The 24,921-nt window shown below is 40.7% G+C and overlaps 1 protein-coding gene across 1 annotated transcript; it reads left to right on the top strand.

Moving 5' to 3' along the window:
* The first annotated feature begins 372 nt into the window (after window positions 1-372).
* On the top strand, window positions 373-23,567 carry SLC28A2 (solute carrier family 28 member 2). Its single transcript, XM_037835098.1, has 17 exons — window positions 373-399; window positions 510-595; window positions 10,962-11,053; window positions 11,958-12,141; window positions 13,625-13,766; window positions 14,342-14,455; window positions 14,785-14,862; window positions 15,276-15,356; window positions 15,803-15,883; window positions 17,170-17,295; window positions 17,380-17,510; window positions 17,909-18,077; window positions 18,266-18,463; window positions 19,105-19,186; window positions 20,679-20,777; window positions 20,971-21,082; window positions 23,031-23,567. Exons 1-17 carry the CDS (start codon window positions 373-375, stop codon window positions 23,146-23,148), a joined length of 1,920 nt encoding a protein of 639 aa, XP_037691026.1. The 3' UTR covers window positions 23,149-23,567.
* Window positions 23,568-24,921: the final 1,354 nt, after the last annotated feature.

Genomic DNA, 24,921 nt, shown 5'->3' with positions numbered 1-24,921 from the left:
CCCAGATCCTGGGTCTTGGGTGGACCACCAGTTCATATCAAACACCCTTGCCCTTCATTTCTCTTTTCCTATCTTATTGCCCCTTCCTTAGCTATTCATAATAGGAGAACAGAATTCTGTATTTCATTATTTTAAAAGTATACATCCAATCTTCCCAATTCTTGATCTTATAGAAATCAACTAACCCCTAAAATCTTTTAGCTTTGTACTTCCTATGGAATACTTGCCCTAAAAATTCTCCCCGGCCCCACATTATAGAATGACTCCCCTTTCAGCCTTTGACCCTGGATATGTTTTCTCGGTTGATGAGCACGGGTGATGGATAAAACAAATGGAGGAAGGGCCATTGCTTTGTCCACTGTGGAGACCGGCATGGAGAACCCGGGGCTGCAGCTCAAGGTAACTCGCCAGCTTATTTCTGCACAGCTTGTGCAGGACAGTTGCTGCTATCAGTCCCATCACCTCTGGCAGGCCTCTGTGACTGACCCCAACTCGCTCTCTTTTTACAGGAAGAAGGGCTAAATCTTGAGGCAACCAAGACTGAAGGGCAAGAACACAGCCTCTGGGCTGGGCTGGACTCTCCCACTCACAAGAGGTACTGGTGTCCTGGAATCCAGTTCAGTCTGCATCTGGGGGCTGAGGGCGGGATAAGTGTGGTCCTGGGACTCAGCAGATGTCAAACCTGCCCCATCTTCAGGGGTCTTGTGGTCTCATTGTGGTGATAAGACTCACAGTCGCCTCCCCTTACCATATGCAAATATTTAATTTTATGTAATTAATTTTTACATAAACCTGTGCCATAAAAATGGGGGTTTAGAGTTAGGAGTGTTGGCTGGACTGACAAAATTAACAACAACAGTGATAATAATCATGGCTAACATTTGTTGAGTACTTACTATTGTGTAGTACTTTATGTAATTAATTTATTTAATTTCCACAAAAGGAAGGGGCTATTTTTAATCCCTCTGTTCAGATTAGAAAATTGAGGCTTAGAAATGAATTTACCCCTATTGTTGAAAGAAAAAAGCTCTTCCTAAATACTCATATTTGGGGGTGAGGAGAGAGGGAAATCAGGGGAAAAAGACAGAGAAGAACCTATTAGAAATAATAGGGAAAGTAAAAAAGCACAGTCTTGGAAGTCAAAGAGAAGGAGGTCTCAAGAATGCAGGTACAGTCCCCAGTGTTATGTATAACAGAAGGAAAGAGGAGTGAGAACTATCTTTGAATTTGATCATGAATATGGTCCCAAAGTAATGTCTAAGAAAATCTTTGGGGTAAAATAGTTCAGATGCAAGGCAATGTTCCATGATTTGGAAAAGGATCTGGGTATTTAATAAAGAATGCACAAATCACACATTGAGAAGCTTAGAAGAAGATATTGGCTCTTTTCTAAAAAGGGTATGAATCCGACCCAGAGGAGCTCTGAAAGAAAAGGCCATTTTAAGTTTGTTTCCTTCTCCTTATTTTTAAGAATTATTTCAGTGACTTCATAGAATGAGCTAAAATTCCATTTTCTTCTCTATAAATTCACTTCTACATATATATATATTTATGTATGTATATAAAACACAGTTATAAGCAATTAAACACATTAATATTTTGTAGTTTCTTTTTTCCACTTACTTTATATATCTCATTTTTAAGAATTGATGGTAACTTCTTGTAAATTTTTCTTGCTTACTTATATTTCATTCTTTGCTTAGGAGTGTAATGGTTAAAACAAATGGAGGAAGGGGTAAAATGTGAATTTGAGAATCTAATTGCTTGGGTGGGTCTACATCTGAACTCCATCCAGTGGTGTGTGCTGGTAAATGTTTAAGATTTGGTTTTCCAAGTACATTTTTGCCATGAGTGTTGATATTGTTGCTTACCTTAATGAGTAAGACAAGACAGTAAGGTATCTTAATCTCTGTGGGCCATGCAGTCTGTGTCGCAGCTATTCAGCTCTGCCATTTTAGTGGGAAAGCAGCCCGGATGATACTAAATACATGAGCAGCATGGCTGTTATCTTGATAAAACTTTATTTATAAAAGCAGACGGTAGGATGGACCTGGTCCTTGAACCATAGCTTGCTAATCCTTGGTCTAGTAAAAAAAAAAAACAAAAACCAAGCCTTGATTTGCAGCCTTTGCCCTGAGCGTATATACTCCCAATGTGACTGATTTCAAGTTATCAATGGGATGTCTCTGAAGGAGGAGCTGGGAAGAGATGCACAATAACACACCATTATATAAGATTTCCAACATATCTATATATACACAAAAGATGAAAACAACCTTAAGACCTTAAATAATAGTCAAATAATTAGAAAGTGATGAGTTTAAATATTTAGTACCTCTCTTTTTAATGTAATTAAATAAGTGGTGGCTGTCACAAGCCAGTAAAAGCTGGTAGCGGGCACCATGGTCTCTTATCACTTGCCAGATATTACACAAATTACATGTCCTCGATGGGCCTCAGTTTTCACCCTGCACAACAAGTATATTAGTACTTGCCTGAAAGGATCTTGGTATATATTTTGCCAGATTGTTGTTAGCATCTTAAACCGCTCTGCTAGATAATTGTGTCTGATTCTGATCCACCCCTCCACCACCAAATCTCAACTTTATACTTTCTCATAGGAAAATATTTAAGTGGTTATATAGATATAAAATCATACCTTAATGTTATAACTTGCATTTCTTTAAATTCTAGTGAAGCTACTACATATCTGTCCCTATTTGGTTTACTACCTGTCTGTGAGAGATTAGATTTTCTTCGTCAACTACAGCAAAATCTGGATTTGGAAACTCATTTCCTTTTTCCAGAATTACTGAAATAGTACCGATATAGATTTCTTGTATCCAAAGCTCCCCACCCTCTGCCAACCCATCCTATACAACTACTACCAGTACAGCCTTGGTGGGCCAAGTATTTGCATTAGTTTTCCCTTTAAAAAAAATATTGCTTGGCATTCTTGTTGGTTTATTCTTTCCAATAATTTGTCTTATCAAGTTACTAAATTCCAAAAATATTCCTGTGGGGACTGAAATTGTTCTTTCAGTTGACAGTATGCATTAAAATACAAAGTATTGTCATCTTTAATATTTTTGGTCTTCCCAGTCAGGAGAATGGTACAACTTCCTGTTTATTCTTGTCTTCTCTGTATCTGCCATTAAAGTTAAGCAATTTTATTAAATAATTTATTTGTCTTAACAAACCATATTTCCATATTTCATTGGTTCTAAGACATCATTTTTTCACATTTTTATCAGTGAAATTGGGATATGTCTTATAATTGATAACATGTCATGATTTAATTGGCACCAGTTTTTCCTTTCAATGCACTTTTTTTAAATTCAATTTTATTGAAATATATTCACACACCATGCAGTCATACAAAGTGTACATTCAATTGTTCACAGTACCATCATATAGTTGTGCATTCATCACCAAAATTAATTTTTGAACATTTTCATTACCACACACACAAAAGTAATAAGAATAAAAAAAGTGAAAAAGAACAATTAAAGTAAAAAAGAACACTGGGTGTCTTTTCCTGTTGTTGTTGTTTGCTTGTTTGCCCCGTTTTTCTACTCATCCATCCACACACTGGACAAAAGGGAGTGTGGTCACATGGCTTTCCCAATCAGATTCTCACCCCTCATAAGCTGCATTGTTATACAATCGTCTTCAAGAGTCATGGGTTCTGGGTTGTAGTTTGATAGTTTCAGGTACTTACTGCTAGCATACATACAGAAAAATAAACATATCCAAAGTGTGCCCCTCAATGAATTTTCACAAAGTGAAAACGCTCATATTCCCTGAGATTAAGAACCAGAACATTACCAGCACCAGAGAACTGTTTCATGTTGCTTTTCAGTCACAACCTCCCTAAGGGTAATCACTGCCTTGACTTTTGGCATCATAGGTAAATTTTACCTGTTTTTGAACTTTATATAGATGGAAATAAATCATATGTACTCTCTTGTGTTTGGCTTCTTTTACTCAATATTTTGTTTGGGAGATTTTTCCATACTCTTTGTATGTATTGTAGTTTGTACTTTATTATTATTTTTATTTTTTATTGTGCTTACATATCAATGTACAGCTATAACATAAATTTGCTGTTTTAGGCATTTTTAATCGTTCAATTCATTGGCACTAATTACATTTACAATGTTGTGCTATTATCACCACTAACCATTACTAAAATTTTGTCATTATTCCAAACAGAAACTCTGAACCCATTAAGCAATATTCCCCCTTCCCCACCCCCCATGGCACCTGATAACCTATAACCTACTCTGTCTTTGTGTGTTTGCTTATTTTAGGTGTTTCATATGAATGGAATCATACAACACTTGTCCTTTTGAGTCTGGCTTATTTCACTCAGAATAATGTTTTTAAGATACATCCAAGTTGTAGCATGTATCAGAACTTCATTCCTTTTTGCAACTAAATAATATTCCATCTATCATCTATGCATTTTCTTAACATTAGAGAGCATACATCATGCTCCTTGAACACAATACGTCCAGATACACTTCCTAAGAACAAGGGTATTCACTTATGGAACCACCTTAACTACAGCTATCAAGTTCAAGAAATTTAACATTGATACAGAGCTTACAGACCATTCTCCAATTTTTTACAATTGTCCCAATGTCTTTTTGGGCATTTTCTCCTCCATTATTAGATCCAGTCCCGGAGCATGTATTGTCTATGATTATTATGTTTCTTTAGTCTGTCTTTTAATTGTGATAACATATATACAACATAAAATTTCCCATTTCAACCACTACCAAGCATACAACTCTGTGGAATTAATCACAATCATAATATGTTACCATCACCACAGTCTATTACCAAAATCTTTCCTTTAATGTCTAGTTTATTTCACTCAGCACAATGTCTTCAAAGTGCATCCGTGTGTCAAAACTTCATTCCTTTTTATTACTGACTAATATTTCATCATAAGTATATATCACATTTTGTTTATCCATTCATCTGTTGATGGACACTTAGGTTGTTTTCACCTTTGGCTATTGTGAATGACACTGCAAATAACATTGATGTAGAAGTATCTGAGTCCCTGTTTTCAGGTCCTTTGGGTATTTACTCATGAGCGGAGTTGCAAGGTCATTTAGTAATTCTATGTTTAACTTTATGAGGAACTGCCAAACATTTCCACAGTGGCTGCACATTTTACATTCACATTAACAATGCACGAGGGTTCCAATTTCTCCACATCTAAACTTTTCTTTTAAATAATAGCCATCCTTGTGAGTGTGAAATTGTAGCTCATTGTGGTTTTGATTTGCATTTCCCTAATAACTAATGATATTGAACATTCTTTCATGTGCATATTGGTCATTTGTATATTTTCTTTGGAGAAATGTCTATTCAAGTCCTTTGCCCATTTTTTATTGGGTAGTTTTTCTTTTTGTTATTGAGTTATAAGAATATTTTATATATTCTAGATATTAAATCCTTATTAGATGTATTATTGCAACCATTTTCTCCCATTCTGCAGGCTGTTTTTTCACTTTCTTGATACTGTCCTTTGATGCAAAAAGGTTTTTAATTTTGATGTTCAATTTATTTTTCCTTTTGTTGCTTTTATTGTTGTATCCAAGAAATCATTATTAAATCTAAGGCCATGAAGGTTTTCCTCTATGAATTTTATGTGTTTAACTATTATATTTAGGTCAATAATCTATTTGAGTTAATTTTTGCATATGGTGTGAAGTATGAGTTCAACTGCACTCCTTAGCATGTGGAAATCCAGTTTTCTAAGCATCACTTATTGAAGAGACTATTCTTTCCCCACTGAATGGTCTTGGTATTCATGTTGAAAATCATATGGGTTTATTTCTAGACTCAATTTTATTCCATTGATCTATATGTCTATCCTTTGGCCAGTACAACACTGTTTTGCTTACTGCAACTTTGTAGTAAATTTTGAAATTTGAAAATGTGAGTCCTTCAACTTTGTTCTTCTTTTTCAAGATTGATTTGGCTATTCGGGATCCCAAATGAATTTTAGGATTGGCTTTCCATTTCTGCAAAAAAAAAAAAAAAAAGGCTTCTGAAGTTTTGATAGAGATTGCATTGAATTATTAGATCACTTTGATAGTACTGCCATCTTAACAATATTAAGTCTTCCAATCCATGAACATGAGAGTCTTGCCATTTATTTAGGTTTTCCTTAATTTCTTCTAGCAATATTTTGTAGTTTCAGTTTAGAAGGCTTCTCCTCCTCAGTTAAATTTATGCCTAGGTATTTTGTTCTTTTAAATGCTATTGTAAATAGAGAGTTCTCTTGATTTTCTTCTAGGATTACTCATTGCTGGTGTATAAAAACAAAACTGTTTTTTTTTGGTCTCTTGATCTTGTACCTCATAACTTTGCCAAATTAGTTTATTAGTTCTAGTAGGTTTCCAGTGGATTCCTTGTGACTTTCTATATATAGAAAATGTCATCTACAATGAGAGATAGCTTTACTTCTTCCTTTCCAATTTGAATGTCTTTTATTTCTTTTTCTTGCCTAATTGCTCTGACTGTAACTTGCACTGCCTGGTAGACGATGCCTGATAAACATTATCTGGTTCTTCTTTTCTTCACAGGAAAAGTTTTTGAAAAAGTAGGGTGTATATGTTCACAATTACTCCTTAATCCTCTGAAATTCAGCTTTCACCCAAACCTGTAAATAGCCTTCTCAAAAAGAACCAGTCAACTCTTCATTGCCTAATCTAGCACCTTCCCATTCATCATGCTACCTCATTTGCTACATCACTGAATATCATTGGCCTCTACTTTTTGAAGATCACTCCTATTTTTGGCTTCTCCTACTAGCTTTCAAACTGCTTCTCTTAAATCCACAGTCTCTTCTGCCTGCCCTTTAAAAGCGACTCTTCTGACTTTCAGGGAAGATGGTGGTTGAGTGTAGAAGCTGGGCAGTGAAGGGTGGGGATGGCCTGAGAGGTTGGTGGGTGTAAGCCATACAAATTACCAACAGGAAGGTCTGGAAGGATGCCCAGAGCCTGACTATGTTGCCTATCAATACAAGTGCGAAGTGAAGAATTTTAGGCAACCCATCCTTGCTAGAACTATTGCCAATTTTTTTCATTAGGCCTGAAACTGCTCTTATCGACTGAAGTCTTGTTCCTCAGTCCTTAAATTCTTACTGAAATAATTAAAATAATGTGTAAACAGGGGCAAACCATATCAGTATGGGCAGCCCGTGATGAGCACTGGCCACTTACTAGTAACATGGAGACATTTTTGCTACCATGCAGGGCCTTCTTGCCGTGGAGTTTTTGCATTGTGTCTCCACTGTTAGTGTGAAGAGGATCTGACGTTTGCTGTTGTCTGAAATAGGCACATCAAGCAGAGATCTGGGTTCTGTGAGGAAGGAGAGTTCTTTTCCATGACAGCACACCATTCGCAATTCAGCAATGAAGCACCTGGCTGTGTTCTGGTTTAGGTTCCCTTCTCACTCTACCTGGCTGACAGCTCTCAGAACTGGTGATCCCCAGTTGCACAGAACCTTTGCCCCTGATATACTGCTGCTGGTTTCTATCTGACAGGCCCTTTTCTTGCCTTCTCTGGTTTTCCACCTCTTATTTCTATATCCACCTTGGCTTAATAACAAGCTTTTTGCTTCTCAGACTCAGTGACCATTCTCCAATATTTCTGGTAATTGTTCTCTAGTCCCTATGTAGTACCACCCAGCTCTCCCTGCCCATCTAGTTCCAATCCAGTTGTATGCATAACTTTGCATCTGGCAATATAGTACCCTGTACAGTAGCCACTGACTAGTTCTTTTTATTGCCATCATCAAAGTAAAATCTTTGCCCCCTTGAAAAGATTCTGATTACTTCTGTGGGGAGACCCCTGCCCTTTACCCATGCCACATTTGATTCTGGGTTGATCCATTTCCTATCTTTTAGTCTTTAGTCCTTTAAATTGTGATCTAGGGGCCACAATGTTAGCCCCTAGAGATGCATTCTCCGAAGGCTGTCCTACACTTCACACTCCTAAATGAAAGTTCCCCAGACCTTGGGAGTTTCTGTAACTCTGCCTTCCTCAGTTGTGAGTTTCTATATCTTGTGGATAAGGCCACTGAGAAAATGCATGAACAGGCCTGCCCTATAGTGCCCCCCAAAGTATGTTCAGCTAACACTCCCTACCACCATCACCCTATTCTCTCTTGCCGTTTGAAAGCTGCAGGTAGTAAGCACTTGAGTGAGTGGGTTATTGTTGGTCTGTACCTAGAAAGCCTCCCATATACATACCTGGAGAATTTCCCAGCAAGTTTTGGGCAAGGTACTGAGTTTCACCACCTATCAGACAGATTTCTTCTTGGCTTCCTGATGTAACACAGTTACTAACCCCCAGACTGTACTATTATGTCAGTAGTAGCAGGAGCTGGGCCAAGCAGGATACCAGAACCACTGGCCCACTTGCCTCTGTGCACTGATTCTCAAATGGTTTAAAAGGGGGAGAAAGGTTGTTTTCTCTTCTTCCTTTGGAATACACCTTATGGCTTTCCTCCCTTCCTCCCTTTCTTTCACCAGAGGCCCTTTTTCAACCTGATATTCTGGGATCAGGTTGTTAATGGGTTTTGAAGAAATAAAGTGCTCTTAATTGATTTCCTGTAGTACCCACTGAACTTTATTTCCCAGATGGGATGTGGTCAGAAGGTGATGGCAGAAATCTTTTCTTGGCATGTGGTTTTATGTTTACTCTTGAAGAAGTGCATACCCTCTCTTATTTTGCTGGATGCCTTACTGAACTGGCATTTGTCTGGGTATAATTTTAAACCAGCTTCACCTAGTATATCAGTTTGGTCCCAACAGTCATCAGATGGCATACTTACATAGGGATAATTAGAGGGAGGTTTGTTTACAAAGAGACACTACTTACAAAGACATGTTCAGGATGTAGCAGAGGCACAAGAAAGGACAGTGCAAAAATCCGAGGCCAAAAGCAGCGAAATGGTTACTATTCCAAAGGGACCAGATACAAGAGAACCCAGAAGACCTCCTCAGTACACTGACCTTAGTCTTCCTGTACCCTCATCTCTTGCAGGGTCTCACTGGCAGAACCCAACAGGTAATCCAGGGAACATGGGAGTCCACTGAGGTAGTGCAGATGGGTCAGACTCCCAGAGCACAAAGCAAGATGGGGAGTGGATCTGGAGGAGTAGACCAGAGATATCTGGCAAATGAGGGAAGCCTATGATTGAATGAAATAAGTTTCCTGATACGCTTTGTGAATGATCTTCCAAAGATAATGATGTCCTTAACACCTGTAAAGGAATCCTTGTTACCCTCCACTTTCTTTATGAAGCCTGGAAAGATAGTAGAGTTCCTGAGATGCTAAGATATACTCTTTTACTAATTCAGTCAGATGGTGTCAAAGAAAAAATTGCACTGGTCAATGTCAAACAGACAAGGATGACTTTATTCAGGGGCTGCTATAGCAGGGGAGGAGAGAACAGAAACCAAGTCTGAATTCAATCCATTGATAAAAAGGACAGCAAGCTTTTTTAAGGCCTGAAGTGGGCTGGTGAAAAAGCTCTGGAGAATGACAGGGGGTTTGATCACTAGGAGCAGTGAGTGATTTACTGAGTTTGCATGTAGGACCACTCGGTTCAAAATATTTTTCTTTCCATTAATTAGGCTACCTGGAGTCTGTAGGGACCGGGAGGGAGGAAGAGGGTGATAAGGAACTACCTAGTTAGGAGGCTCTCAGGCACCTGGATAGTGGAAGGGCCAGGATGAGGGGGTGATCAGGGACCTAGAGTCCGAGGGAAGTCTGTCTAAAGTTTAGTCAAAGTAAAAGGAAGTTAAGGCAGTCTTGGACAATGGCGATAAAGATTTTCTCCTTTTTGAGATTACCAATATGGGATGATATACATTCTGCTCAGCTAACACAGGGAACTGTCAGCTCCCTGCAGAAAGGGGAGATGAGGCAGGAGCAAAGGAAGGCTGTTTGAGGCAAAGGAAGCATGCTAGATGGGAGGCCCAGCAAGGGAGAAAGAGCATGGGAATCTGTGGGCCAAGACCCCAGGGCATTTGGAGTTAGTGGCTTTCCCGGCTTTCCCAGGGAGGCTGGCCTGCCTCAGCATGATGGTCAGACTAGGAGCTTCTAAGAGTTTGGAAATTAGTATGGCTACAGTGTGCCCAGGATACTTAGGAGTGGCAGAGCAAGTAAGCCTGGGATTTAGGTAAGATACAGCATAGGGAGAGAGGTTAACAGCTCAGATTCTGGAGCCAGACGGCCTGAATTTACATCCTGGCTCTGCTCCTTACAGTCTCTTAACTTCTCTGTTCCTCGGTGTCCACATCTGTAAAATGGGAAAGATGATAGTAAACACTGCAGGGCTTCTTAGGAGGAGCCAATGAGATAACAATTACAAAGTTCTTAGAAAGAGCTCAGCACACAGACAGCATGATATAAGTTTGTTAAAACAAACTTCATCGCCCTACCTGTGCACCTTCTCTCAGGCCTGTCTAACAAGAGATTCCTGAGGGGGTGATGTTTTCCTTCCTATCTGTCAATGCACATGTCACTGACTCTTCAAGATTATAGGTTCCTGTAGTTTTTAGGGAAGAATGCTCAGAGCTGCCTCTCAGAAGAATAGACTCCTTTCTGAATAATGAAGCTGAGTGACTCCCTGCCCCTTGGGAACTGAGGAAGAAGTAGGTCGCAGGAGTCTCTTACTGTTTCAGGGGTAGGAGATTACCAAGGATATTTCTAGTCCCGGCTGGGTAGGATCACTCTGATATACTGCCCTTTGGTGTGGTCTGGCCTTTTAGCATCACCAGAACAGCACCTAACTTCCCCTGGCTGGGTAGTTTTCCTTGCTGACTAAGAGCAAATTCTGCCTTGGGCCAGGTAGTCTAAGTTCTGGGATTTGATACAGATCAGATAGAATAATTTTTGTATCTTAATTTTTGGGTTCTCATCAGGAGTATCCAACAGCCTTTCATCAAGGCAAGAAGTTTCTGCAGAACACATGCTGTCTGGTTCAAGAGGATCCTGTTGGGCCTGTTGTGTCTTGGTGAGATACTGAGAATGCAGGGAAGTGAGAAACACATTCATTTTAGAAATTCTGCCTTTTGTTAAGATGATTACCGGGGGAGAGACATTTTCTTTACAAACTAACTTAAAGGGCTATTTACTGCATGGATCTTAGTTACTTGAAGACAATACTGTATTGAGTTGCACTTCCAGGAATAAGTAAACTCTCAGAATAAACACTTTTTCAAACCCGTACTATTTGATAGACATATATTTCAGAGATACAGACTTATCTCTTTATTAGTGTCTTGATTTGATGTAGGGTCATGGTTCTTGTCATTATAAGAGAAGCCTGTGTTGTCAGTTACAGTTTGCTAGTTTCCTAATAAGATCAGTGGTATAAAATATTTTTTTTGAAGACAGCAAACTTCTGTTTAAAATATACTGTTAGTGAATATGGGACCTTAAAGTCAATATTAGAGGCAGCTGGGATGATGAGACCAAAAATTATATTTTGGGGTGCGAGTGATGGGGTGAGGATCATATGGCTCTGCTTCCTTGGTAGGAGTTTTGTTTACCACATTTTGGATGCAGCTTTGCTCAAGAGGAAGGGTGAAATGACTGGAGTTATAAAGTTTGGAGAAAAGGGACTGACTTTTGAAGAGTCTAATGGTAAATGCTGATTAAAGATAAAATAGAAGGGAGTCGCATTTCATTAGGGACAGGCGAATATATGCAATCACCAAAGTAAGTAGGATTCCCTTTGGGAGTTCTCAAGAAGAGAACAGTTAGAATCTATCCAGACCTTAGGGCCTGCAGCACAGTCTGACAATGAGGGCTGGGAGGCAAGGTCTCCGGAGGGTTCCTCTTGCTTTATGTCCCGTGGTTCAAGACCCTTGGAAGCTCTGCCTTGCTGATTGTCATGCTTCACTCTCTCTTTTTAGCTTATGCTGCCTACTTCCTGGCAGCTTGCATTTTGGATTTCCAGAGGGCACTGGCCTTGTTCGTCCTTACCTGTTTGGTGCTTGTTGTCCTGGCTCATCGCTTACTGAAAAGATTATTTAGTAAAAAATTAACAAGATGTCTGAAGCCTTTTCAGAACTCCTGCCTGAAGCTTTGGATGAAATGGTGAGTAAGATAAGAATCTCAACATCCCCGGCCCCACAACTGGTCCCAAACCCCAGCCCACTTCCCTTTTCCTCTTTCAGCATTTCCTGAGCTGTCTCTCAGGCCCTCACCCATACTTTTCAGAACTAAGGCAGAGAGAGAAAATATCAATGGACCTCTGCCTTCTGGGCTTCTTCAGTCCAGTTTCTCGAAGCCTTACGTCTCAACATTGCTGAGGGAGGGATTAAGTGTCAGAGAAGAGGTTCAGTCTGTTTATTGCAAGGGCCATATCAGAAATGAGAAAAAAACATACTCTTCAATGAAGTAATCAGAACAAAGAGGCTGGCAGCTGCATTAAGCTGTCAAATTGATTTGGTGGTCCTGTGTGTGTCTCTGAAATCCCTGATACTTTTATGCTGTTTTTCTCTTGGCCTCTAGAATTCCCACACCTAAGGGTGTATTTTATAATTCCTCAGAGATTTAAGGAGCAAAGTTACTATTCAGTTTATACTGAACTGGATTCCACAGCAGCCACAGATCTTCTAACTAACTATGGAATGCACATGTCTTTTGATCATAGGCCAGAGGTGACAGAATAACTTTTAGACTCTATAAAAGTTCCTCTTTTCTGCTCATTCTCCAACAGATGCTCAGAAAACAGGTGTTAAGGGTGTATGCAACAGCAACATCCTGGTTGGGGAAACCACACCAGAACACCAGAAAAATTTCAGATCATTGGTTCATTTGATCCTGAGTGGGGTGACAGAGATAAAAGGACTTTATTCATTAACAAGCTGGATCCTGGAAGTCATTTTTTATTCACTTGTAGTGAGATGCATTCACCGTGAGAACAGTTTTGAAATTCAGCACTGACACATGATGCCTTTTGTTGTTGTTGCACCTAAGGCATCTCAATGGACAACAGGCTCTTTCTGTTTTGCCATCTCCCTTCTAACTCTTTTCCCTTGAACTAAAAGGACTCCAACACTCAGATTCGAGGGAACCAGTTTGTGTATTGATCAAAAGTGTTTGGTACATTAAGGGACCATAAGTAGTTGATCTGTGGCTGGGCTTCTATTTTTGCACTTTGGGATGTAGTTGGAAAACTAATTGGGTAGGAAAGATTCATGGGAGACCAATGTTTACTTTTCCTCCTTCCATTTTTAATATTTTGGTTATTCATTGGGACAATCTTGAAGATTGGGTCTTTATATCACATTACTGATATGGAAACTCAAGGAAAATCACAAACTGTGATTTACGTCCTCATATTGGAATCTTTCAACTTTCTTTTGTGAGTAAGAGAGTTGGACGGAGAGAGGTGCTAGGTAGGGAGCTACCAGATGAATGATTCCCAAGATATGTCTCTGTGTCTAATGTTACAGCAAACTATTAAGTTATTCCAGTTAACTTTGGCATGAACTTCTATTTTTTAGAGGTAAAGTTAATTACTTGTGATTTATTCACTGACTCAATGACATGGTCTCTGGCATTTCTTCTTCAGGGTCCTCGGAGGAGCCTCCTTGGTTGGCCTTATCCTGTGGCTGGCTCTAGACACAGCCCAAAGGCCAAAGCAACTGATCTCCTTTGCAGGAATCTGCATGTTCATCATCATCCTCTTTGCCTGCTCTAAAAACCACCATGCAGTGAGTTTTGGTTACGCGGGTTGGGTGCAGTGACACCTAGCTAAGGGCCAAGTACTATTTCCAAAGTATACATGTCAAGTATTTATTGCAAAGGCATAGATCTAAGTTCTTAACAACCTCTGGAATTTTCTTCCTTCAAAAATTTTTCCCCTAAGAAAAGTTTAAAATATCTCAGAGGCTCTAGACTAGTTATTTTCAAACTGTAGGATAGAACCGTTAGTGAGTCTTGATATCAATCTAATGGGTCTAGGCCAGCATTAAAGAAAGAATGTAAGAAGAAAATAAAGAAGGAAAGAAAGAAAATAGAGTACAACAGAGAATATCAGTTTGCATCACACGTAGTAATGTTAAAGTATTGGTTTATGAAACAGCCTTTTACATGCTGCTGCCTTTTCCCTCTACATGCCCCTTGCTCACTACTCCATCTTACCCCAGATTTACTGTTAACTTCCTAGGTTGGTTCCAGCCAAAATACATGTGAATAGTTGATGAAGCACTCATGTTTAAAACTCCAACCAGGTAATGGACAAGTAGGGTTATAACTAACATTGGAATAATTTTCTTTTTGATCCCAGGTGTCCTGGAGGGCAACGCTTTGGGGCCTTGGTCTTCAGTTTGTCTTTGGGATCTTGGTCATCAGAACCAAACCTGGATTTACTGCATTTCAATGGCTGGGAAAGCAAGTTCAGGTACAAGAAACTGAATATGAGAGTTTATCTCTTTTAGAACCCTAAGGAAAGGAGATCAGACTGGGTCTTTTTTAATGACAGTGGTAAGAAAGGAGAGAATATACTGGGGTACAACTTAGAATATGAGTAAAGAAAAGAAAGTGAGTAAAGAGAACTGAGCTGCTAAGTCCTTCTGTCATTCAGTGAGCAGCTCATGGGACACAGCCCTCCCCCACATTGTCAAAGTGAGACACCTCAGTAGCAGCAGTAGGGACTAATCATGGATGAAACTGACCCCATCTTCCCCTGTGTCCTTCCTGGTTTCACTCTTGTTCTCTTTTTTCCTCCAGATTTTCCTGGACTACACTCTGGCTGGCTCCAGTTTTGTCTTTGGGGATACGCTAGTCAAGGATGTCTTTGCTTTTCAGGTCATATTTGCTTTATGGGCAGGAATGAGGGTCAACTGAGGGGGTAAAGCAGAGGATAAATATGTGTGTTCATAATAGTTTAACCATAAGAAGAGGATTTAATCCCATCAGCAGAGCAAACAGCATCACTTACCCTTTGACTGTTAGCATCCTGAAATTAACTGAAATGGGGATGGGGGAGGAAGGCTCAGATAACATCTCTTTGGCTTAGTACTGATGGGATAAAGATATTCAATACATCCTAAATTTATTCCTAAACTAGTATGCATTTAAATATCCATTGAGCATCTACACTGTATCAGATGCTCTTAGGATGCTAATTCTATCAGATGCCTGACACAGAGTCCACTTATGGTATACTTGAGCATATACAATGTAATGTCTCACCAGTGGCCTCATCAATCTCCCTACAGTCCTTACCAATCATCATTTTCTTTGGCTGCACGATGTCCATTCTCTACTACCTGGGCCTTGTGCAGTGGGTAATCCAGAAGGTGAGTCATTCTCCTACACAAGTCAGAATATGGGCCTTCATCTTGTGGTCTGTCAAGAGGCATGAAGATGATACTTATTTTGGGAAAATGTGCATATGTAGGATCTAGAGTGTGAGGGTAAGAACCAATGTGAAAAGGCAAACTCTTCCAGGAATGCCTGATGTCAAACGCTCAGGCTCAATTCTAGATATACTGACATGCAGAGCAGAGAAAAAAATGGTCTAGACTATCCTTTCATACTGAGTTTTAATCCATGTATTTTAGAAGTGAAAGAATCCTGAATTCTGGTCCAGGCTCTGTTGGTAACTTGTATTGTGGCCATAGGCTTTATAATTCTACTTCTCTAGGCCTTATTTTCCTTATCAGTAAAACAGAGGAGGGGTTTTGCTCAACACTCTCCAAGATTCCTCCTAATGTTAATGATTTATAACTCTGTATTCCTTTAGATCGCCTGTTTTTTGCAAGTTGCCATGGGCACCACTGCTACAGAGACCTTGTCTGTGGCAGGAAATATCTTTGTGGGTATGGTAAGCACCCAGAGACCTTCTGGTCCTTTTTTTTCCTCTGGGGAACTGAGAATTTGGCAGAAAACAGATCAAGAAAGGCATGCTTTCCTTCTAAAAAGTCAAATAAATGAAGACTCTACAAGCAGCCAAGGGCTGATGAAAGAAAACTCAGAAGCTCAAAGGAGACTCGGCTCTTTGCTTTCACTCTCATGCCTGATAATAATTACCTGGGCATACTTAATCTGGACATCCTTAGTCTCTGATCCAACTTCTTACCCAGGACTTTATGAGAATGTCCATGTCCATATCTTCAGGGACTAGGAAGAGTGCTTGATCTATATCTGGTTTCTCCCTGTGACTCCCTGTAACTCTTGTTTTCCAGGATCTCTAAGGAGGCAATAGCTTGCCTCGCTCAGGGCTAACACCCAGTGTCTTCCCCATAACACTTGTTTGGTACATTTGTTTGTATGGAGTAGGTACCTAATATATGCTATTGACCCATCAACTCAATGTTAGGAACCATGGCTGTCAAACTGACAAGGATTTAGTATGGAGGTCTTTCTCTCCCAAGGCCCTAGGCCGATTACCTGCTTCTGAAATGTTCTCAGAGTACTTCTGGATACCTCTACCATAGAACTCACTGTATTTTGTGGAAATCATCCATTATATCTTAGTTTCCTCTATTAGACTGTAAGGGCCTAAGAGCAAGAATTTTGCCTTACTCATATTAATATTCCTGGTATGTAGAACACTATGCACATAACTGGCACTCAAATGATAAATAAAATTATCTCAGGTCAATACTAGATATAGTTTACATGGCTGGGCCTTCACAATCTCCTACCATTTTTGCAAACATTATTTCTTTGGAATCTTTCATCAATGGGGGTTAGATCATCTATTTGCAATTCATTTAATGAGTCCTTTTTAAGCATCTAATATGTACTCAGTAGGTGCACTGTACTCCCTAAGTTTATTCAGTAAGTTGTTTTAGACATTGAGAGCATACAAAAGAAATATACCATTTCTCTCCTATAACATTTTAAAACGTAAATAGATAAGACACGCACGTATGAAAATAGGTGAGAACAATGCCAGCCAGGATAGATGAGGTCAGAGGGAATGCAGCAGATGCCGGGGGGCCTGAGAGCAGAGACTGGAGCTCACTAAGTGGGGCTGTGTCTCACTAGAACACTCATGCTGGAGAGATGAGGGTCTAGTGGGCCCAGTCCCGGGGGGTGGGGTGGGCACTCCAGGGCGGGCAGTCACACCCTCTTGGAATCTGACTGGCTTCTCCTTGTTTACAGACAGAGGCACCTCTGCTCATCCGTCCATACCTTGCAGACATGACACTCTCTGAACTGCATACAGTGATGACTGGTGGGTTTGCCACCATTTCAGGCACTGTGATGGGAGCCTTTATATCCTTTGGGGTAGGCACGGTCTGCTTGATCTCTCCTGGGTGAGCTGAGTTCTGGCTTTGGCAGAGAGACTGAGCCCTAAATCTGGCCTTTCAGATTGACCCGGCATCCTTGATTTCTGCCTCGGTGATGGGTGCCCCTTGTTCTCTTGCCTTGTCAAAGCTGGTATATCCAGAAGTGGAAGAGTCCAAGTTCAAGAGTGAGGAGGGAGTAAAACTGCCTCATGGGTGAGTCCAATGAGACATTTAATTTGGGAGGTGAAGCCAGATGCAGCAAAGAGTGGTGCTGCAGTGGTGGAGGCTTCAAGTCTCCCCAAGGGGGTGTAAGATGATTCCATATCCCCTCTTGCCTAGCTCTGCCTCTAGATGACCACGTTGATTTTCTTCTTTTGCTTAACCCTTCTACCTGCCTCTAGTTTCCGCATGCCATTACCCTTTGTCCTTGGACTCAGTGTGATTTCACAACAATTATTTCTGAAACTGCTTCAGAGTAATTTCCATTAATAGGGTCACTGAAATATCCCCATCCCCTCTCAAACTAGCCTTGTACCCTTTTGGGATCAGTGGAATTTCTCTTTTCTGAGGGGCTGACATCATCTTCTTCCCCTTACTCCCGATAACCACAGGAAGGAGAAGAATGTCCTGGAAGCTGCCAGCAATGGAGCCGCAGATGCCATTGGTCTTGTGACTAACATAGCCGCCAATCTGATTGCCTTTTTGGCTGTGCTGGCCTTCCTCAATGCCACCCTCTCCTGGCTAGGGGACATGGTAGACATACAGGGCCTCAGTTTCCAGGTAAATTATTACATTTGTTGGGCTGCCCCTCTGGGATGTGGTTAAGTAATCCTTGAACTGGGCATGTTCTCCTCACCCACAGTAAGGTGAGAAAGAATGAATAAGAGAAGGGTGGAGGAGACTGAGCCAAGGCTCCAGAGAAGGTCCTGGTTCCTGACCTTTGTTATTTGTTCTTCCTTTTCATTGAGGTCATCTGCTCCTATCTTCTAAGGCCCATGGTCTTCATGATGGGTGTGGAATGGGCAGACTGTCCAATGGTGGCTGAAATGGTGGGGATCAAGTTCTTCATAAATGAGTTTGTGGCCTATCAGCGACTCTCTAAATACAAGGACAGCCGTCTCTCTGGAGTGGAAGAGTGGCTTGGCAGTGAGAAACAGTGGATTTCTGTAAGTGGCAATCCAGAAAAGTATAAGTAGCATGAGGTCTCAGCCATGGCTATCACTGGGCAGACAGAAAGTGTTACCCACAAGTTTGTTGCAGACCCACAGATCTCCTTCCAGTGCCCCAGGCCCACCCACAAAATAAGCACAATATTGTGCTTAGCAGCCTGTGTTTCCAGTACCTGAGCTACCTTGAAGTCTGGCTGCTATTTCTCCCCAACCCTCCGACCAGCTTCTCTCTCTAATGTAATGTTGGGTCTTCACAGTTGGGGCAGTCTGGGGCAGACAGTATTTTTTGATGGTCTAAGGACCCCTTCTTCATTTATAAGTTCAAATTACTCGAAGTTGATCTCTTTCTCTCGCCTTCTGTCTGCCTAGCTCTTCCCTCTCAATCATCCTTATTCCTGGGTCTTCTTGTTCTTAGGCTCCAACAAGAACAGCCTTGGGAAAAAAGTCCCCCTTGGTGGGTTCTACATCATTATCCCTTTAACAACTCAGGGAGCAGCTATTTTCTGAGCATCCCTTCCACATTCTTTAGGTAATGTGGAAAAGATTGGGGGTTCTGAGTACTCTGAACTTCTATCATGATTCAAATACTGCACATGTGCGACTGGGTTTTTTTTTTTTTTTTTTTTTTTTCCCCCTAGGAGAGAGCTGAAATCATTACAACATTTTCACTCTGTGGATTTTCCAATCTTAGTTCCATAGGAATCACACTGGGAGGCTTGAGTGAGTTAATTCATTTTCCCAGCTCTGCAATAAGCCAGCCAGAATCCAACTTCTGTGGTGGCCAGTCCTGCTGCTTTAGTACAAGTTGAGACCAGATAGGGGAATTGATGTGAAACAGGCCCTCTCAGTTAATTAGGAGCTAAGGCAATCACATTATCTTGCTATGCATGGAGCCCAGGCTGGGTTTACAATCTCAACTTCAGTTACCTTTTTCCTTTAGCCTTTCCAATAAGTGGTGTTGTTTCATGGTCCTTCCCTTTCCCCAGAATCTAGGCAAGCTCCTTCTCCCTTAGCTGGGCTCCTGGGCATGTAGGACCTGTGCCAGGCTGTGAAGCCAGCAGCTTTCCTGTTCCCTGTGCTCCACTTTGCAGAGGAAGCACCTGAAAATCGGAGACCCAGACAATGAATTTTATTTTTATTTTCCCTGTGTGGGAGAAAATATTATGATATTAATTCTATTTTGCCACTTAATTGGGCATGGTGCATATGTAAGTAAAAATATTTTGTTTTTTAGTCAGTAGTGAAGGTACTTTCTGAAATCAGGCAGCACACTAGTTGTCTTCACAGAAGCAGGGGCTGCACAAGGACTCAAAAGACAAATAAAAGCAGCAGACACATGAGGCAGATGATAGTAACAGCAAATGGTGTGAAGCATTGAGTTAAAAGCTGCAAGTAATCAAGTGTGGAGGGGTGAGTATTTGAAGCCGACATAGATATACTTAGGCTGCTGCAGATATTGCTGAGTGTAGGTGATGGTTGAAGGAAATAAGAAGAAAGTGGAACTGTCCTTGAGGGCAGAGACAGGGGGAAATGACTAGCAGATTCCAAGAGTTAGGAGATCCAAGTTAGAGACGGATCTTGGAAGAAATGGACTACAGGAAGAAATACAACTACATGGGTCCATTTTTTATGACAATTATATCACCAGGTAGAAACATTAAATTCATTTATTTGGTAACTGATCGAACAATTTAAAGGTGAAATAATTTCCTTTCAGTTTTTTTCTCCCTTCCGCTATACAGTTGTCTGTATTGTATTCTGATTATGAGATTGCCCTCTAATCATAGGCTTTGCATTTTATGTCTAAGGCGGAGGTGAAAGTTGCCCTCCTTATCCCTTTGCCTCAAAATATCAAAACAGTCCACCTAATTCTGGCTCAGACTTAATGGTACAGGTGTCACTTGGCAAACACCCAGGTATGTGCACCAGTATGGAACAACTCAGAACCTTGCTTGATCCAGATACAGCTTGGGAATATTCATGGAAGCACTAAAATTGCCTGATCTGCTTAGGGGCAGACACACAATTCTTGTTCTGAGTCAGTGAACCTTCAGGACTAATGTACATACACACTTCTGGCCTCTGAGAGTGGGTGGTAAGGATGCTATTCACCTGCTGTGTTTGGTTCCTCTGCATTCTTCTAAATGGGAGCTTGTGATTTATCCTCACTGCCTGGTGGGGAAGAGATCAAGTTCTTCTGTCTTGTCTGCAGCATCGATGATACCCCAACGGAAGAGTGAATTGTCCAAGACTGTGGTCAGTGCCCTCTTCACAGGGGCTTGTGTGTCCCTTATCAGTGCCTGCATGGCAGGTAGGAGTCTCAGCTTGGCCCCTTGGCAAGAATCACTTCCCTAGATCATGCCAGGATCTCCATCAGAACACTGATTTAACCACCCACCCCACAGATGCACAGACAAGGCAGCTCACCTACAGTCTTTCCAATCTACACCCGAACGAAGACTGTGTAAAATCCTGCCCTTAGTATCTCTCTCTCCTTTCTCCAGGAATCCTCTATGTCCCCATGGGAGCTGAAACAGACTGTCTCTCCTTCCTGAACACAAATTTCACCAGTAGCAGCTATGAGACCTATGTGTGCTGCAAACAGCTCTTCCAGAGGTGAGCACCAGGATCCTCGCTGCCTCCTCGAGAGGCAGCACTGCACCCTCCACTCGGGGATCTTCTGGATTGGGGGTGCCAGAGAGAGTGTATGAGAGGGAGATGGGCATCTGTGATGGCCTGGAGCTGTGTTCTTCTATTAAGGACATCTTCATTATTAGCTCTAGAGTGGACAGGTGACAGGCTTTAAATATATTGATGGAGTACTGAGAAGGAGAAGGGCAGGGGGAGAAGTAAGGAAGGGGATTTCCCTAATTAGAAATTATTATATTTATAGTGTTTATAATATAGATGGGTTGTAGGCAAAGACCTAAGAATTTGTGCGCTTCGTCAGACAGGAATATTGAAGACTTGAAGGGGATAAAGTTGAACTGATAAAATCCAGATGGGTTCAGATAGTATGTAAATGAATTTGCTGACAAAATTCTGGACTATTGAAAGAAGAGACTGTATCATGAAGCTAAAAGAACTAGTTCTAGGACACACAAAAGGAAGGAGCTGAGGAACTACAATATTTGGTGCTGCCAAAGTAAACAGTGTGTTCTATGTATTGGGGGTGATATGTGTGTGTGTTGGGGGTGATGAGGATGAGTGAAGAGATTTCTGGAAGATAAGGCTGAAAGATATGGAAGATACAAGGCTTTGTATTAAATGCTAAGGAATTTAGGTTTTGGCCTGGAGAGATCTGTACACTGGCATGATCAGATACGCTCTTCCCAAAGATCATTTGGATGGCAGGGAGACCAATAAAAACACTGCTGTAATACTCCAAGGAAGAGACGACAAGGGCTGATACTACATGCTTGTGAGAATGGAGATACACTGGACCAAGTAGAATCAAATCGGATTGGTCATTGGCTAGATAGGAGGGAGGGGCAGGGTGAGGAGAGAAAGGAGTCTCAAGTGACTCTCTCCTCTCTGACTTGGGCAAGTGGATCTAAGGGGCTGTGGATCTAAGGGGCTGAGAGGAAGAGAATGGGAGTAAGTGGGGGTGATTATGGCTTAATTCAGTTCTGGATATGTTGACTTAGAGGTACCTGTGAGACAACCATGTGAAGCTGCTCAGAAGCCAACTGGGATCTGGGTTCAAGTAAAAAATCAGAACTGGAGATAGATTTGGAAGTCATCATTATGCAGGTGATCCATTCACTGTACAGATAGATATTTGAGTGCTAGCTGCTTAACAGGTTACTAGGCTATATTAACCCCTGTGTTTGGAGGTAATTATCAGAGGAGGCAGCCAGTGTCCTCCAAAAAATAATTCTTCGATGTACTATTAGAGAGACAAATTGTAAGATGGATAGATTGTTGGTCTGCCATAGTTTAGTTCTTATATTCTTGTAGCAGTTCAGCGGATAACAATATAACAATAATCTAGAGTAAATGAATGAACTGAAAACTTTTGTTTATATCTTTATATCACTGAACTTCACTCAAAAATTAATAAAATATTCTTTTTCATTTCTGTCTTCAAAGCTGCAACTGACTTTTTGCCTAAGGTCCCATCCTAAGGATCATTAGCTTCTAGAATCTGAAAGAGTTTTTGTCCAATTAATTTTTTCTAATTATGCCTGAGCTGTTTTCCTTTCTCTAGAAGAAAGTGGCCTCGGGATACCACCTCATTTTTTACAATAGATGCAATGTTAAATCACATTGTGAAACATTATAACCTCACCTCAGTGATGTCTGGGAAACGAAGTTCCCAAAAGGACTGTGGTTAAGAATTGGGCACAGGAGCAGAACACACTGTATAAGATTTCTTGCTAGTATTATTGTGGGCATGAATGAGAAAATAAACTTCATTGGGTCCTATTTATTTGGCCATTGCTGATAATTCCATTTATAGGTCCTCCCCTCTCTCCCAAATATTTGGTACAACTTGTTGACACAGTGTTGTTGGACTGTATTTATCTGACCCACTCTCTATCCCTCCGGCTTTTCATTTCAGTACTTCTTTGAATGGCACCAGCCCTCCTTCTTTTTCTGGTCCTTGGGAAGACAAAGAGGACAGTACCAGGGCCCTGGCTAACTGCTGTGGACTCTACAACCACTCCATCTGTGCCTAAAGCTGGTCCGTGCCCATAACCATCCTGGTCCTGCAGGTTTTTGATGGCAATGACATTTCATTTATGTACTCAGAGTTTTCTCACTCTGCATTTAAGTCACCAAGATCTTTAACAGCAAATATAAAAGTTTCATTTTGGTACACTGTATCCTGATAATGAAAACTAGTATTTGTCTTTCAGGATTTAGTGGAATTGAATAGGAAATTCTTCATGGGCTCTGCCTGAGCTGAAATTTGAAATAATAAACATTACCACATAAAAAAAAAATCATGCAAATCTTGCTTCTAGTTGCTTTCTTAAAAGTTATGTGATGCAGTGTGCTATAAATGTGATTTGGTATGTAACGTGTATTGGGGGGAGAAAAGCTGTATTTCTTGGAGTACTGTGGGTGAACTGTTTGTGTTACTAAAATTACATATGAAAGGTACATGAATTTTTAATAAGATGTTTTTTGGTTGTCACACTTTTGTAAATCTGAAAACTCCTTAACATTATTACATGGTAAAAAAAAAATAAACTTCTTGTGTACAAAATTTCTAAAGAACTTGTTTCTGAAAGGCCTTGACTTTGATTGAGTGCTTGGCTTCAGTGTCATATTTGCTCCAGGTTTACAGGGAATTTTTTAAAACAGTGGCTTTCAGTGATAAGGGGGAGCAATTTTGCCTCCCAGGGAACAACTGTTTGGACACATTATTGGCCGTCACAACTGGATGGTACTACTGGCATCTAGTGGAGTAAAGGCTGGGGAGGCTGGGAAAACATCCACCCTACCATGCACAGGTCAACCTACCACAACAAAGAATTTTCTGGCCCAAAATGTCAACAGTGCTGAGGTTGAGACACTCTTATTTCAAATTTTTAATATGCTTATTATATTTAGTATTATTTATAATATTAATAACATTATAGCCTTAAGTAAAGTTTCAGAAGGATGTAGGAGTTCTTCAAAAAGTTAAACAGAATTATCACGACTCAGCAATCCCACTTCTACGTATATACCCCAAAGAATTGAAAGCAGGTGCTCAAGCAAGTAAACGAACATGAATGGTCGTTGTAGCATAATTCACAACAGCCAAAAGGTGGAAATAACCCAAATGTCCATCAACAGATGAAAAGATAAATTGTGGAATATAAATACAATGGAATAGTACTCAGCCAAGCAAAGGAAGGAAGTACTGATGCATGCTACAATACGGATGAACCTCCAAAACATTACGCTAAGTGAAAGAAGCCAGACATGAAAGATCACACATTGTATGATTCTATTTATATGAAATATCCAGAATAGATAAATCCATAAAGACAGAAGGCAGACTGGTCATTGCCAGGGGCTATGGGGAGGGGTGAATAGGGAGCAACTGCTTAATGGATATGGGATTTTATTTTGGAGTGACGGCTATCTTTTGGAACTAGATAGAAATGGTGTTGGCACAACATTGTGAAAGTACTAAATGCCACTGCAATTGTCCACTTTAAAATTGCTAATTTCATGTTATGTGAATTTTATCTCAATAAATTATTATTTTTTAAAAAGGATGTAGGGAGACTGGTGAGCTGTAAGTTTTAGTTACTCCTCCAGGAAAGTAGGTAAAAAGCCAGGAACTGCGTGGACTGGACACCACAGAGCAATCTGTCTTTGGGCATACTTCATACAACACTCATGAAAACGTGGAACTGCTGAGATCAGCGAAATCTGTAAGTTTTTGCGGCCAGGGGACCCGCGCCCCTCCCTGCCAGGCTCAGTCCCGGGGGAGGAGGGGCTGTCAGCTCCGG

Source organism: Choloepus didactylus, chromosome 4, assembly GCF_015220235.1.
Source record: "Choloepus didactylus isolate mChoDid1 chromosome 4, mChoDid1.pri, whole genome shotgun sequence".
NCBI lineage: Eukaryota > Metazoa > Chordata > Mammalia > Pilosa > Megalonychidae > Choloepus > Choloepus didactylus.
Note: the sequence above shows the minus strand (reverse complement) of the source record. Positions and strands in the feature narration are given on the sequence as shown.

Excerpts from the sequence above, each read along its gene's own strand:
- SLC28A2 (XM_037835098.1), top strand. The coding sequence starts at position 373 with ATGGAGAACCCGGGGCTGCAGCTCAAG. Across the intron at positions 400-509 it reads ACCCGGGGCTGCAGCTCAAG|GAAGAAGGGCTAAATCTTGA; the intron begins GTAACTCGCCAG and ends CTCTTTTTACAG. Across the intron at positions 12,142-13,624 it reads CTGAAGCTTTGGATGAAATG|GGTCCTCGGAGGAGCCTCCT; the intron begins GTGAGTAAGATA and ends TTTCTTCTTCAG.